A 16,040-nucleotide genomic window follows, 5' to 3' on the forward strand; every position below is an offset into this window, starting at 1 on the left:
GAGGCCCTCCCCCACTGCCACCGCCTGGCTCTGACTCCCGGCTCTGTCCCCAGGACCCCAGCGCCATGCCCAGACCCACCTCCCAGGACCTGGCGGGCTACTGGGACATGCTGCAGCTCTCGGTCGAGGACGTCAGCATGAAGTTCGATGAGCTGCACCAGCTGAAGCTCCACGATTGGAAGATGGCGGAGTCCCCGGAGAGAAAGGTAAGTGCCCAGCCGCCCCGCCCCCGCCCGCCGTGCAGACCGGTGTCCAAGCACGGCAGTGCCGGGCGCGTCTGGTCTTTGCTCAGCAGTTACGATCGTGCGTGTGTGCATGCGTGTGTGTGTGCGTGTGTATGTGTGTGTGTGCGTGTGTGTGCATGCGTGTGTGTGTGCGTGTGTGTGCATGCGTGTGTGTGCATGCATGTGTGTGCATGCGTGTGTGTGTGTGCGTGTGTGTGCATGCGTGTGTGTGTGCGTGTGTGTGCATGCGTGTGTGTGTGCATGCATGTGTGTGCATGCGTGTGTGTGCGTGTGTGTGTGCGTGTGTGTGTGTGCGTGTGCCCACGTCAACGGGAGCCAGCCCAGTCATTGCCCACACGTACAGCCTTTCCTGCTGTGTCTCCTGCACACGGACACCCCACGGAAGAAGCCTGCTAGAGGGGACGTCTGGTCTTGTTCCTTACAGGGAGCTCCCTCTGGACTGTTTGCATCAAGCTTTATTTGGGTCACACTGCGAGGATTCCCCACAGGGTCACAATGCCTGTCTCCGGTTCGAATCAACTGTCTAGTCGTGTGTCTGCAATTGAGGACAAGACAGTCCGAACTTTATTAACAATTCGGTGACGTCAGGCTTGGCCCCTAAAACAGGCAGAGGGACCCCATCACATGGGACCCCTGTGGTTTTGTTTCTTCCCTGGAGGTGCCCTCTGTCGTAGGATGCGTAGGGAGGTGTGAATTTGCAATAGATTCGTCCTTTCCTGACGCCTTTTAGAGAAGGTCTGAGTAGTCCCCTGGCTTTCTCGTCAGGTGTCATTAAGATAAGACGGGGCTGTGATGGACCTCCGTCCGGGTCATTGGCAGAAGGTCATCATCCTCTCCTGTCCTCCGCAGGGGTCCTGCCTTCCGTGGCGTCAGGCTGGCCAGAGGTGCCGCTGCCCATACTGACCGACGCCCTCTCCCCACGGGACGGGAAGGGGCGTGTGGATGCACAGGCTGGCTCTGAGCCGTAAATGGCCATGAGGGGCCGGGTGACCTGTGGCTTCCCTCTGAAGCGAAGGGGGTTCTGAGTGACGCCCGGGAATGAGAAGGTCCTGCATAGTGAGGGGTGTCAGGCACAGGAGGGAGGGTGGCCAGTGGTCCCCTGGGACACCCATGCAGGTGGTTCTCACAAACTCCTTAGAAGCAGTCTGCTCAGAGGACAGTGGCCTGTGACCAGATGCCTGTGGCATCTTCCCCCTGGTGGTCACTCAGCCGCCTGACACATGGGCGTCCGCCAGTGCTCGGAGGTGACGGTGCATGTGCACCTGACAACAATGTCCCAGTACTGTGAGACCGAGGAGGCCACTGGCACCTGCAGAGCTTGCGTCTCACGTCCCCTCTGCCCCGCTCCCCGGCCTGGAGCACCGGGCGGGGGGGTGCAAACAGCATCCACCAGGCGGGGGGCAGGGCGGCTACAGGGCCTGGGGGTGTGCAAACAGCATCCACCAGGCGGGGGGCAGAGCAGCCACGGGGCCACGGGGGGTGCAAACAGCATCCACCAGGCGGGGGGCAGAGCAGCCACGGGGCCAGGGGGGGTGCAAACAGCATCCACCAGGCGGGGGGCAGAGCAGCCATGGGGCCAGGGGGGGTGCAAACAGCATCCACCAGGCGGGGGGCAGAGCGGCCACGGGGCCAGGGGGGGTGCAAACAGCATCCACCAGGTGGGGGGCAGGGCGGCCACGGGGTCGGGACCAGGCCCACGGGGGGAGCCAGGGATGTCGCATGCAGCCGAGTTCGTGGGGGTCTCTCCTGACGCCCACAACTGTGTGATTTTGTGATGCTTTCCAGGAAGAACGAAAGGTCCCCCCTCCAATACCAAAGAAGCCCCCCAAAGGGAAATTCCCCATCACGAGGGAGAAGTCCCTGGACCTGCCCGACAGGCAGCGGCAAGAAGCCCGGAGGCGCCTGCTGGCGGCCAAGCGCGCGGCCTCCTTCCGCCAGAACTCCACCAGCGAGCGCGCCGACAGCATCGAGATCTACATCCCCGAGGCCCAGACGCGGCTCTAGGGAGGCACAGCGGCGTTCCCGTCCCCTGTTCTCCCAACAGACGCTGTGCAGGCGGTCACCTCCCCGTCACTCGTCACATCTCCCCTCCTGTGTTGTGTGTTCCGTGTGCCGTCCACGCGTGGGGACGCTGGTGGCCTCTGAGCCCGCTGAGCTCGTCACCAGAACAACGTCCCTTCTGTGTGCTGGCCGGACTGGGTCTCAGCCGGCGGCTGGGCCAGTGTGGGGACCCCGACTGGCCCCTCGAACTTGAAGGCAGCAGGACACACCTCTGGAGATGGAGCCCCACTCACATTTTGTTATTTCTATTTTTATAAATTGTGAGATAATTAGAGGCAAGAATAACAAGTACAAATGGGTGCATCTCTCCACTCCCAGGAGGCGTCGACCCCCACGCTGGCAGCACCTCCGTCTGAAGTCCAGGGGAGACCCCGGCCTGGGGCTGCTCCCCCTGAGCCCAGCTGACCCCTCAGTAGACCCCTTGTGCCAAGTTCATGGTAATGAGAAGTCATCTCTCCAGCCACCACACTCCCTGCCACGTGCTTCTCCATGACCCTAGGGAGCGTCCCGCACCCTCGAAACTACACAAACTGTCCCTGCCCACGAGGGAGTGAGGACAGGACGGCCGGGCCTCCCGGGGCGGAGTGCACAGAGCAAGTCGCCCCGACCCCCACAGAGGTCAGGGCGTGGAGTTCCACGTGGGCTCCCTTCCTCCGTGACCTCACACGGTGTCTTTCCGTTCGTTCCTCCATTCACGCCTCCTGTGGTGTTTTTATAGATGTGTGTATATTATCCCTAAGCGGCTCTATCACCAGTTGACTTTTCAGGGTTTCCTTAAAAAAACAAAACAACAAAAAGTTTGCTTGTTTAAAGTGACAGTTGCGATGCTGTAAAAAGTTAAGAAATGTGAGTGTGAGTGGGGCGTCTCGGTTTGGGCCGTGAAGGGGGAGCGCAGGGACATTGTGTTTCCCAGAACCCCTCGGTCCTGCGCAGCCGGGCGAGAGGCGGGGTGTGGTCCGCGGACGCTCAGCGGATGGTTCTCGCGACTCCGACCGGCGCCAGGAGCAGCGGGAAGGACGGGCGGAGGGGCTCCCACCTCGTCCGAGACCCAGTGGCCGTCCCCCAGAGGACATGTCGCTGTTCAGAAGGAGCCGTCCAGTGTGTCCGTGGACCCCGCCTCAGAGCTCTCCCTGTCCCTCGAGGCAAAACCAGGATTTCCTGGAGACAGATGTTTGCGCCCAGCACCTTGTCTTCCGTCCGCTGCTCGGGGCCGGGCGGCTCGGCCCCGCGGGCAGAGCCGGCCAGGCCCCCTCCTGTAGCACTTTGTCCCTCGCACTTTACGCCGCGCCAGCTCTCTCTGCGGAGGGGCGGCTGACCCTCGGCGAGCCCGCAGGCCCCTCCCCCCCTCCATCCCACCACGCATGGGCTCCTCGGAGCACAGTGGATGTCAGAGCATGTACGCTTCAAAGTTTTACTTTTCTAAACCAAGTAGTTAAGAATTCCCTGTAAGAACAACGCCCTGTAAACTGAACCTCGTATCCGGTTATATTTTACCAAACAGCCTTAAATATATTTGGAAGCAAAAATCAGTACGAATGTATATCCTTGAAAAATGCAAAAAAAAAGAAAAAAAAATTCCCTGAATTATTCTTCTATGACGAATCCCATTTCCCCAGAGTGTTCAAAACATTTTTCTACCTAAAAACCCTGTTGTGTATAATAACAATGCTTCTTCCTGTGCTCACTATACTATATGTTACCAACAAACAGATTCACAAGTATTGGCATTTAGACTTTAAAAATGTACTATTTAAGATGAACTGCTCTCTGGAAAAAACCACAGAGCAAAGCCACACCCGTCCCCAGCAGTGTGAGAATGGGGTGCACGCGGCCGGCTCACACCGAGCCCCCCGCGGCCGGTGGGTCCTGTCTCACGCCCTCCACCTGCTACAGAACACACAGCAACAAGCGACAAAGTCAGACAATGATTATTCATTTTGGACCCCAGACTCTAATCCCAACTTGAACGGAAGTATTCGCTGGGTTTGGATTAAATTTTTTTATGTTTTGTATACTCATTTTTATCCTAAAATCCCTGAAAGTCTTGGCCCAAACCACCCCTAAGTGAGCAAAGTAATCTACAGCTAAATGTGATGGTGGCCAGTGATCCGAAGTGGGGAATGTGTAGGGACCCATCGGTCCACCTTGTCCCAAAGAAGGTTGCGGAAGGGCGGCCGGCCCGGGGCCGGGCCCGAGCGAACGGAGCCTGCTCACGGGACGTGACCAAGTGCAATATGTTCAGTTCTCATGCGGTGACATCCCATCGCGAACGCAAAGATAAGCCATGTTTACATATTTATATGTAAAGAAAAATAAAACTGTTTAGTATACTTGTGTCAGTCAAGCTAATTTATTTTCACCAGATAGATACACGATCCTGACCTATATAGGGTGGTCACTTCACCACATTAAAAAGTACAATTTTAATGAGAGATTACACACAAATTCGAGAACATGGTTGAAAATGGCAGCTTGCCGTGTTCTATGAACAAGATCCAGAAAGCGCAGCACCCTCTGGGCTCACAGGCCATGGTCCCTAAAGATACGGCCAGTAAATGTGGAAACTCGAGTATTACTCAGAAAGCCTCCCTTCCCCGCCACAAGTGACCACCACACCGAAGGCTTTTCTTAACTCTGGCATCAAAACACAAGTATAGTAAACAGGGTCCCGAGATTGAGCAAAGCCCGTGAACGGCGAAGGCGGCCTGTGAACGGCGTGGCCCGTCTCATCCGCTCCCGTCTGCCACCCTGTGTCTGACGGGGGGTGGTTGTCGGCAGTGACAGCGGACCCCTGTTTTCTCTCCGCGGGTTGATGTACCAACCCTAGCATGGTGAGTAAGAGAGCAACCTGTTACAGGATCCCAAAAAATTACATTTCTGTTCAAAAGGAAGTGTGCTTACTGTTTTCACCTCAAGCTCAATCTGACTGACAGCGTTAAACCGAATCGTGTATTATTAGGGAAAAGAAAAGGGGAAAAAAGCTTACCCTTAGCTTCCCTCTTTAAAAACAACTAGGCTCGAATCCAGTGGCCTGAGGAGCCGAGGGCATCTCTGTGCCCCGCCCTGGGACTGCCGTCTTTGTGCTGAGCGGACAGCGTGATCCCCGCGGTCAGTGTGTGGGCGACCGCCCCTCCTGGGGGCTGTGGCCCCTCCCCCGCCCTGACCCCTGCCTTTCTCAGCCCAGACTGAGGGCGCTGTCTCTGTCACTTGAGCCGCCCAGGTTTCCACGGGCAGCTGGGCCCCCTGGCGACGCCCACCTGCCCCTCCCCCGAGGGAGTTCTACTGGAGGGTGTGGTCAAAGTGACCCCTCGAATATGCAGCTCAGAACAGTGCTCTGGTTTGGGCCAACCCCACGGTGGCGAGCGGGGAGTGGGCAGAGACGTGGTCTTCCCCGGGTGGCCTCTTTATGTTGGTAGTGGTCAGTCACTCCTACTGGGCCTCGGGGCCAGGGACGTGGCACACGGCTGGCCCTCGGGGGACACGGCCCGAGCCTGCGCTGCTCTTGCCGAAGGAACCAGCGCCTTGCTCAGCGTTCCGACCGGTTCCCACAACTTCTGAATGGCCAGGGGGTCCCAATGCCACATCTGGATCAGGCCAGGCCTCCGTGGACCTCGCAGGGGAGCAGGGCGCCCATGGGCACGGCCTGTCCCTGTGGTGTGCCCTCACCGCCCGGGTCCTGCCTCGTCCCCACCCCACCCCTCCCCCACCTCCGCCTCCAGTGAGCGAACATGCAGGTCCCAGAACCTCCCAATGTCCCGCCCAGTTCTGCGCCACCCCCACCCCCCACCCCCCGTGCTCCTCCCAACAGTCTCCTCTCCCGCACGCTGGGGCCTCCTCTGCTCCTTCCTGCTGAGCTTGAACACACTCAGTTGCGCTCACCCCGTGCCCCTTGGAGCTGGCGAGGGCTTTTCTTCTGTCTACACTCGTGTGAAAATTTTCGTGGAAATCAGGGTTCCAAAATATGAAAACAAGAGAGAAAACCACAGGACGAAGATTGAGAATGTGGTGGGCGGATGATGGGCAGTGAGCGGAGGACCCCACACTCAGCGGCCCTCTGTCCTGAGCCGCAGGGCCACCCAGCACACGGCTCGCTGGGTCACACCGTGGAGGCGGCCGCCTGCATGTGAGACCGACTGCCGTGGGCACCGTGCCTGCGGAATGGTCTAGAGCAGGGGTCCCCAAACTACGGCCCGCGGGCCACATGCGGCCCCCTGAGGCCATTTATCCAACCCCTGCCTCACTTCTGGAAGGGGCACCTCTTTCATTGGTGGTCAGTGAGAGGAGCATAGTTCCCATTGAAATATTGGTCAGTTTGTTGATTTAAATGTACTTGTTCTTTATTTTAAATATTGTATTTGTTCCCGTTTTGTTTTATTACTTTAAAATAAGATATGTGCAGTGTGCATAGGGATTTGTTCATAGTTTTTTTTATAGTCCGGCCCTCCAACGGTCTGAGGGACAGTGAACTGGCCCCCTGTGTAAAAAGTTTGGGGACCCCTGGTCTAGAGAATGGGGTGCCCAGAAACCTCTAGCTGGTGGTCACACCACGGGGCCTCTAGTCACACACCGGTCAGCCGGCAAGCCCATGTCTCAGTGTCTCCCGCCCCGTTTCTGTCGGATAGTGTGGAGACGGGAGACCCCGGCTCTCGAGCCCTTGGGGGGCCCAGGGAGCAGGTGGCTGCTCAAGGTGACACGGTCCCCTCCTCAGTGCTGTCCTCCCATGGGTCTGGCCAGGAGCCTCTCGGGGCCAGAACCAGCAGGCACAGGGATGCCCCTCGGAGCCGGGTCTCGGCCTCGGCAGACCGCGGACAAGGGTCTGGAAGGCGTGGAGGTGGGGAAGCCACGTTGGGGCGCGGCTCCGCCCCTTCCAGCCCAGACGTCGAGCTGAACAGGGAGCAGGTGCCGAGCAGAACGGGGCAATGTGTGCCCGTGACTCAAGCTCAGCTGCACCGGAGACGAAGACAGAACGAGAGAGAGAGAGAGAGAGAGAGAGAGCCCTGAGAGAGAGCAAGAGAGAGAGAGAGCTGAGCCTGCTGGAGGGAAGTTCGCCGGGAAGCAGGAGGCTGGGCCTGTGGCGAGCGCGGCAGGCTCACTACAGCCTGCGGGGTCTGCCCGTCCGTCCGTCCCCCGGCTTCTCGGCCACCCTGGTTCACACCTCAGGGAGCGCGGAGGCTCCGCGGGAGCGTGTCAGCCGTCAGCACGGACGAACTGGAGGACTGTGTGAACAGCTGCCCCAACCCTGGCGTTTTTAACCAGAGTTAAAAGAAATGGTTTCAAGTTTCCATCTAAACACTTGCCAGCTGACTCCGTGGCAGAGGAAGCTTTAGTTACTTACTGCCTCACTCCTTTTTAAAAGACCTGGTATCCACAGAGCTAAGGGGACAGAGGGTGCCTCCCTACTTCCTTACGTTTTATGTGATTCCTCTTCACGGGTGCTTATTCCAAACAGGACCTCGGGAGCCCGGCTTCCCGTCCGCGCTGGCAGGGTCCAAACAGGAGAAGAGATCGCGCCAGGCTTCTGTGCGGATCTCAGTACCGAGCCCCCGACTCCAGCTGACCGCTGTCCCGTGCAGAGGACAGCACACCTGCAGGGAACAGCCAGGCCATCTGTGTGCCTGCCGAGGCCACCACCGCTTCTCCACCCCTAACTCCGCCGTGACGCGGTCCCGCCGCCCGCTTGGATGTTATAACCACTTCACTTTCAAAGGGCTCAGCATGTGCCTCTCTCTCCGCCTGAGTTCCGGGGCGCCGAATTCAGAAAGGCTGCTCCTCATGAGTCGTGAGTCTCAGACCCCGGGTGACACGAGACCTCTTACGTCCTGAGGCGAAGCCGCTCTGCTCGGTCCTCCCCACGGGGACAGCTCAGGCCCCCTCCCCTGTCACCTGCCAGATCACCCAGCTGTGGCCCCGAGGACAAACGGAGATGTCTCCTGTATATTCAAGGAATGTCAGAACCAGGAAGCTAGCTGTTTATAAGGTTTTTTTTAAGAGTATATGCATATACAGAGATATATATAAATACATACACCTGTGACACCGTGTCAGCCGCGCGGGGGGGCAGAGGGCGGAGCGCTCGCCGTCTGTACGAAGCCGACCCGGTGGGGCTGCACCGTGTCCCCGGCTTCTCTTGTGCCCTCGCTGACCCTTCGCCAGCTGTGCCCATGCCCATGTCACATTCGGACACCCGGTCTGAATGTGAGGTGCGCACCCCACCCGGCCCTCGCTCTTGGCACGGCCGCTTGTCAGAGCGGCGGTCATTCCTCCGTGGCATCTGCGGACTGCGTTTCCTGGTTCCTTTCTCTCCCCACGACGGCGCTGGGCGCGCCCACCGCGCGGGCAGCACGCCCCACGCCCATCCCCCCAGCTCCCCGTGACTCCGCTGCCCTTCGGTCCCTGTGCTGCGTGGGGTCACCCCCTGTCCATCGTTCTGCAATTAAATTTTTTGAGAAAGCGATGTTCACTCTTGATTGGCGTGAATTCTCGTGTTATTTTACACTCAGAACAGCGATACAGACCAAAGAGTTTGCGCAGAGACAACGGCGCCTTCCTCCGTGACGGGTTCACTTGTTAAAACAGCCTCAATTTATCTATCGACGGGGAGGAAGCGGACATTTGTTAAAGCTACGATTTCCTGTGTATGCGAACGCAGCAGAGATTTCAGCGAGTTCAATAAATATCCGGTATTTAGTTAACGGCTGTCCTAGACTCTCGAGTCACAAGGAGAAGAGACGGGTCAGGTCCTCACTCCCGGGCGTCGGCACACCCAGGCTCCGGCCGCCCGGGGGACGGTGCCCGCGGGAGCCCCGGCCGCGGGGTGGTGAGTGGTCGCCTCCGGGCCGTCTCCTGGGGGTGGACCTGGGCTGCACACTGAGCACTGGGGCAGCCGTCCCCTTCTGTCCACGAGGTGATGCCCGCCTGCGCCCCCGTCTCTGGCCAGCGAGCCTCGCGGCCCCTGTGCCTTCTCTCCCTGTCCCCTTGCTGCCACAGCTGTCACTGCGGGTGGCTCCCTCTCCAGTCTCTCCCTTCAGCCCCCTGGGGAGGCATGAGCAGCAGTCTTCAGGAAGGACCCTGCAGAAGTCATGGCCCACGTCCCTGATCATCGGGGCTGTGGTCATCGTAGTCATGGTCATTGGGGCCCGTGGTCATCAGGGCCTGTGGTCATTGTAGTCCATGGTCATCAGAGGCCATGGTCTTTGGTAGCCCATGGTCATCGGGGCCCATGGTCATTGGGCACACTCCCTTGCCTCCATCTGCTCTGGCTTGTGAGGTCGTGAGGGTGTGACGAGGCACAAAGTGAAGGAAGTCCCCAGTGAGCATCTCTGTCTGGTTCCTCCAGAGCTGCCCACAGACGCTGAAGTTCACAGACACCCGAGTGAGGACAGCTCGGGACGCCGAGTCCACTCACAAGTCCTTTCCATCTCGCTCACTTTATAACGACGGTGCTTTGTACGGTGCTCAGCTAGGCAACACCGTTTCTGAATAACTGAGAACACACAGCCAACACCTCCGTCTCCCACTGACTCCTTTTTCCTCCGTACACAATGAGCGCTAACAGGAAGGGACTTTTGTAACTCTCTCTAATCCCGCAGTCCTTCAATGAGAGGTTTCAATTACTTGGGATTTTCTTGAAAACTGTGTATGTTTATCCACAGGTCAGTAAAAGTCCGAAAACAGTGAGGTGGTGTTCATTTTCAATGTGGTGACAGACACGTCACCACCATCCAGGGTGGGATGAGAGGAGGTGAGAACCGGACCTCGTCTCTCATTTTTCTGTAAACCAGAGTCTCCCCATGTGGGCTGTGAATTCAACGCAGGGACAAGATCCCAACGAGAAGCCACGGTCGAGAGAAGTCAGGAGCAACTGTCTGGTGTTTGCAGCGTGCTGTCCATTATTTGACATTTTATATGAGTTAAACTCCCTTTTAAAAATTAGGACTTTGGGGCCCTGGCCAGTTGGCTCAGTGGTAGAGCATTGGCCTGGCGTACAGGAGTCCCAGGTTCGATTCCCAGCCAGGGCACACAGGAGAAGCACCCATCTGCTTCTCCACCCCCCCTCTCCTTCCTCTCTGTCTCTCTCTTCCCCTCCCACAGCCAAGGCTCCACTGGAGCAAAGATGGCCCAGGTGCTGGGGATGGCTCCTTGGCCTCCATCTCAGGTGCTAGAATGGCTCTGGTTACAATGGAGCAACACCCCAGATGGGCAGAGCATCGCCCCCTGATGGGCGTGCCAGGTGGATCCTGGCTGGGTGCATGTGGGAGTCTGTCTGATTGCCTCCCCGTTTCCAACTTCAGAAAAATACAAAATAAATAAATAAAAATTAGGACATTGGGACGTCCCTGTTTCTATTTCCATGGTGAGCTCCAGTCAGCGTCACTTAGACATCGATGTGAAAGTCACGTGTGTCTTCCTGAAGGAGAAGAGCCGGGCACAGAGGCTGTCTCGGGAAGAGACAGAGTCCACAGGACCAGCTCAGACCCGGCACAGAGGCTGTCTCGGGAAGAGACAGAGTCCACAGGACCAGCTCAGACCCGGCACAGAGGCTGTCTCGGGAAGAGACAGAGTCCGCAGGACCAGCTCAGACCCGGGCACAGAGGCTGTCTCGGGAAGAGACAGAGTCCACAGGACCAGCTCAGACCCGGGCACAGAGGCTGTCTCGGGAAGAGACAGAGTCCGCAGGACCAGCTCAGACCCGGGCACAGAGGCTGTCTCGGGAAGAGACAGAGTCCGCAGGACCAGCTCAGACCCGGCACAGAGGCTGTCTCGGGAAGAGACAGAGTCCGCAGGACCAGCTCAGACCCGGGCACAGAGGCTGTCTCGGGAAGAGACAGAGTCCGCAGGACCAGCTCAGACCGGCGCCCACACGTGCTGCACCCTGACTCGCGGGAGTGCCCCGGGCGCGTTTGCTGTGGTTTAAATGGGCCAGATGGCTTTTCCCCGAGGGGTCAGGGTCAGTGCCGGCGAAAACCCGCTTCCACACGATCTTGTTCCACGGCTCTCATCTTCCGCAATCCAGACTGTGGGAATCTAATTTCATACCAACAACACTTTGCGAAGCGGAGGTTCGGGCGAGGCGGACTGCGCTCTCTACGTGGCCCCCAGCCCGGGCATCCTCCCCTCGGCCGCTGACAGGACCCGGGTGCTCAGAGCCTCCTCTCTCTCAGGCCCCTCAGTCCTCTGCCCTTTCTGCCGGGCCCCCGCCAGCCTCCCCCCCCCACAGCAGAACCCCCGCCCACAGCACCAGCACCCTGGGCTGAGCCCTGCCTCCCGGGGGGCTCGCTGTGGCCCCCGCCAGCCTCCCCACCCCCACAGCAGAACCCCCGCCCGCAGCACCAGTGCCCTGGGCTGAGCCCTGCCTCCCGGGGGGCTCGCTGTGGCCCCCGCCAGCCTCCCCCCCCACAGCAGAACCCCCGCCCGCAGCACCAGCACCCTGGGCTGAGCCCTGCCTCCCGGGGGGCTCGCTGTGGCCCCCGCCAGCCTCCCCTCCCCCACAGCAGAACCCCCGCCCACAGCACCAGCACCCTGGGCTGAGCCCTGCCTCCCGGGGGGCTCGCTGTGGCCCCCGCCAGCCTCCCCCCCCCCACAGCACCAGCACCCTGGGCTGAGCCCTGCCTCCCGGGGGGCTCGCTGTGGCCCCCGCCAGCCTCCCCACCCCCCACAGCAGAACCCCCGCCCGCAGCACCAGTGCCCTGGGCCGAGCCCTGCCTCCCGGGGGGCTCGCTGTGGCCCCCGCCAGCCCCCCCCCACAGCAGAACCCCCGCCCGCAGCACCAGCGCCCTGGGCCGAGCCCTGCCTCCTGGGGGGCTCGCTGTGGCCCCTGCCAGCCTCCCCCCCCCACAACAGAACCCCGCCTGCAACACCAGCACCCTGGGCTGAGCCCTGCCTCCCAGGCGGCTCGCTGTGGCCCCTGCCAGCCTCCCCCCCCACAACAGAACCCCGCCTGCAACACCAGCACCCTGGGCTGAGCCCTGCCTCCCGGGGGGCTCGCTGTGGCCCCCGCCAGCCTCCCCACCCCCCACAGCAGAACCCCCGCCCGCAGCACCAGCGCCCTGGCCCGAGCCCTGCCTCCCGGGGGGCTCGCTGTGGCCCCGCTTGGCATCGTGAGCAGCTGGTGTTCGTTTCTGTCCATCTGCCTCCAACGTCACCACCACGCAAACAGGAGCCTCTGTCCCCACCTGGCCTCTTCCTGTCGCTGTCCTGTGCCCACGGCCACCTCCGGCCGAGTGTCACCCCCCGTCGATCCCGCGGGGCCTCTAGCTGCAGAGGGAGCCTGCAGGCCCCACACTCAGACGGCTCGCCGTCCACTCAGGCCCGGAACCTCGCCTCTGACGAAGCGTGTCCTGCGGCCTCAGCACCACGGACTCCCAAGTCGCCGGCACCTCGGTGTGTCTCCTTTCCAAGTGAACTCGTCACTGTCCTCTTTCTTCTCCTAAAGGGATGCCCAACCTGGCATCCCGTGTCACACTGACCAGAATGGATGTGTCCACTGGTCTGGGGTCAGACGGTGAGCTCTTTGAGTGCAAGAACTGTGTTCCTTCCTTCTTCCTACCTCTGGCCCCCAGTAAAACCCGGCCACTGAGTCTGCATTCACGATGTCCTCGCGGACGCCTCCGTGACCGGCAGGGTGAAGGGGTGGGTCCAAACCCTGGTGTCTCTCCTGGCCACTCACTGATGCGTTAGTATCTACTGAACAGCGTGTGTGCCCCAGGCACGTGCGGGTCCCCTAGGAGGGACAGGGGAGGCAGGGGGTCTCACACAGAGGTCCCCCCACGTGGGAGGGTTACCCCAAAGCTGGGACGGGCCAGTCCAGGGTCACAGATTTTATTCTGAACTTTCCGTACAAGCTAAAAGCTCACCTGTCATGTAGCATGGACACTGGTCAGGGGTGTGGAACGTGTCACCACTCACGCACAGGAAAGCCCTGACTTGCAGGGGACCGTGTGAGACATCTGACGGGTGTGGTGAGGAACATCCCCCTGGGAACTGCTGTTGCAGGGAATCGTGAGGAGGGCTGCTCCCGGTCCGGTCCTGGTCCGGTCCTGGTCCGGTCCCGGTTCCTGAGAAGGCCGCACCTGCCCCCTGGGTCTCTGACAGCGAGCAGGGCCCTGAGGAGCGGCCAGATAGCAGCGGTCAGGGCCCTGTCCTCCTGGCACACCAGCAAAGACAAGAGGGAGCGGCCCGAGGACAAGGACACCTTGTCCAGCAGAGCAAGCTTCTGTCCCGAAACTCAGCGGTTCCAGGTGCCCCTGCTGAGTGGGGGCCATTGGGAGTTTTTCTGAGACTCTGTTGCAAACCCACTGCCCCCAGGATTCCCGGGCTAGTGTTGCCCCACGGTCACAGCTGTCCGGTAGGGGGTCCACTGTGACTGAGCTAGTGGAGGAAGGCCGGGCCCCCCAAACCCGCCAGGTCCACTGACCAGGGCTGGCAGCCACACGGGACAAGAGGGGCTCCCTGCACGGAGCTCTGCTGGCAGGCCACCTTCCTATCAACACCAGGACCTGGTCTCACGCGTCAGTGACCGGAGCTCCCTGCATTCTCCACGTCCAGCCTTTGTTGGGGGGGGGTGTCTGTGCTCACGAAGGATACTGGACCTGCAGTTTTGCAAGGGCTTACGAAATACTTTGAATATTTAGCTCTAATAAGAGCTGTCTTAACTGTATTCAGGGAAGGTGGTTTTATAAGATACTCCAGATAAGCCAGATTCTAGAGGCTGAGGCATCCCCGATCGGGCTCTGCAATTACCCCGTGAAACACCCTCGGGTGTCTCTGAGGCAACAGGTGGAGGTCAGCAGCACCCGTGTGCACAGTCCCTGGGAGGGGCCCCCTGTTCTCGCAGAATCACCATGAAGTTGGCTGGGAGCCGTTGGCACCCAGCAAGTCTGTGTGTAGATTGAAAGGGCTGCCAACGGCCCGGGGGCTTCAGAAACAACTTGTTTCTAAAGGAACACAGGTCTTACTGTAGTTGCCTAGGGATATTGTTGGCTCCAGGCAAGTGAAATTCCAGTCACCTAAGGAGACACCGCCAGAGAAGAGCGTTGCAGTACCAAGATCTTCCACGAGGGGGCAGCACGCAGCACCCTCCACCGAGAACAGTCACCACACCCGGTGTCACGAGCCAACAGACACAGAAAGTCATGGGATTCTTACGCACCATGTTTTGTTCATGGTTGTTGATTAAATGATTAAACAGGGGCTGGAAAAACAACACTATCTTTCAAAATATGAGCAGGTTGGTACTGTTGTAAAGTACTGCAATCTGCGGGTTGCCTAGAGACACCAGGCAGGTTACAGAAGAAATCTGAGGAATTTTATTGATTAGCTGGCTAGCTACACGGGGCACGATCCCAAATCATGTAGGTCTTCTTACCGTTCTAGACCTTCTTTTATACAAAATCAAGTACTGGCTGGGGTGGGTAAGGAGGGAGCATGGTACCATAGTCAATGACTAACAAGCTTACAACATCTATTCTATAGGATCTATTAAAAGGAAAAAGCATTCTTACACATCAAGACCACAAGATAACACAGTAGTGATCATTGTTTTACATACCTGGCAAAGACATTCCCAAATCTTCTAGTGTCTACCCCCATCCCTGTCACCTGACAGGGGTCCCCAAACTTTTTACATAAGGGGCCAGTTCACTGTCCCTCAGACTGTTGGAGAGCCACCACATACAGTGCTCCTCTCACTGACCACCGGTGAAAGAAGTGCCCCTTCCGGAAGTGCGGTGGGCCGGATAAATGGCCTCAGGGGGCCGTATGTGGCCCGTGAGCCGTAGTTTGGGGACCCCTGGATAAGGAGAGAGGCTAAATGTAAATACCTTTGCTAAAACTGTTGGGACTAGCTTACTAGGAAACCCAGTCCCCGCTTGTTTAGTTTACAAGTTTTTATACATATGAAGGATTTCAGGGATGATTATTAGAAAACATATAAAATGTTACAGAATGCAGGTTTTTCAAGCAAGGGGAGTGGTCTTGTGATCCCTTTGTCTAAAGATATATGTCACTCTCAGGACTCCAGGAAGGGAGGAAGAGTTAGAATCAGTGTAGGAATTTTTAATTAAAATATGTATACATTGTCTCCTAAAGGATCTTAAGGAAGGGAAAGAGGGAGTTTCCAGATAAGTTCTACCTTCTTTGCTCTGTCTAGCAAGTAGTGGCCTCAGTCCTTCCAGAGAACTATAGTTAAACTATGACTAAATGACCCAGTTGTCCTTGTAAGTCAGGAAGCGCCCGCATTCTTCCCCCTCCACTCTCCACAGAAAGGAGGGGACAAGAAGCCTGGGTTTTCCTCTGTAAGATGGCGTTGCCAGTACTGAGTTTTACGGTTCTTTGAAAACTTATCACAGCTGTCACAAAGTTACAGTTGCCCTGTTCCACATGAAAAAGAATCGGAATCCGCCTGACCAGGCGGTGGCGCAGTGGGTAGAGCATCGGACTGGGATGCCGAGGACCCAGGTTCGAGACTCCGAGGTCACCAGCTTGAGCGCGGGCTCATCTGATTTGAACAAAGCTCACCAGCTTGGACCCAAGGTCACTGGCTCCAGCAAGGGGTCTCTCGGTCTGCTGAAGGCCCACAGTCAAGGCACATATGAGAAAGCAATCAATGAACAACTAAGGTCACAACAAAAAACTGATGATTGATGCTTCTCATCTCTTTCCGTTCCTGTCTGTCCCTGTCTATCCCTCTCTATGACTCTCTCTGTCTCTGTAAAAAAAAAAAAAGAAAGAAAGAAA

The 16,040-nt window shown here is 58.4% G+C and overlaps 1 protein-coding gene across 2 annotated transcripts in view; it reads left to right on the forward strand.

The window, feature by feature from the left end:
- Positions 1-4,636, forward strand: part of DLGAP2 (DLG associated protein 2) — a 464,829-nt gene extending 460,193 nt beyond the window's left edge. For both annotated transcript variants that reach the window (XM_066237265.1, XM_066237266.1), the window contains 2 exons: positions 54-206; positions 2,031-4,636. In XM_066237265.1, coding sequence (XP_066093362.1) covers positions 54-206; positions 2,031-2,249 — 372 coding nt within the window. In that variant the 3' untranslated portion in view covers positions 2,250-4,636. The remainder of the gene's footprint in view (positions 1-53; positions 207-2,030) is intronic.
- The last annotated feature ends 11,404 nt before the right edge of the window (positions 4,637-16,040 follow it).

The sequence above is a fragment of the Saccopteryx bilineata genome, chromosome 6 (assembly GCF_036850765.1).
Source record: "Saccopteryx bilineata isolate mSacBil1 chromosome 6, mSacBil1_pri_phased_curated, whole genome shotgun sequence".
Lineage (NCBI taxonomy): Eukaryota > Metazoa > Chordata > Mammalia > Chiroptera > Emballonuridae > Saccopteryx > Saccopteryx bilineata.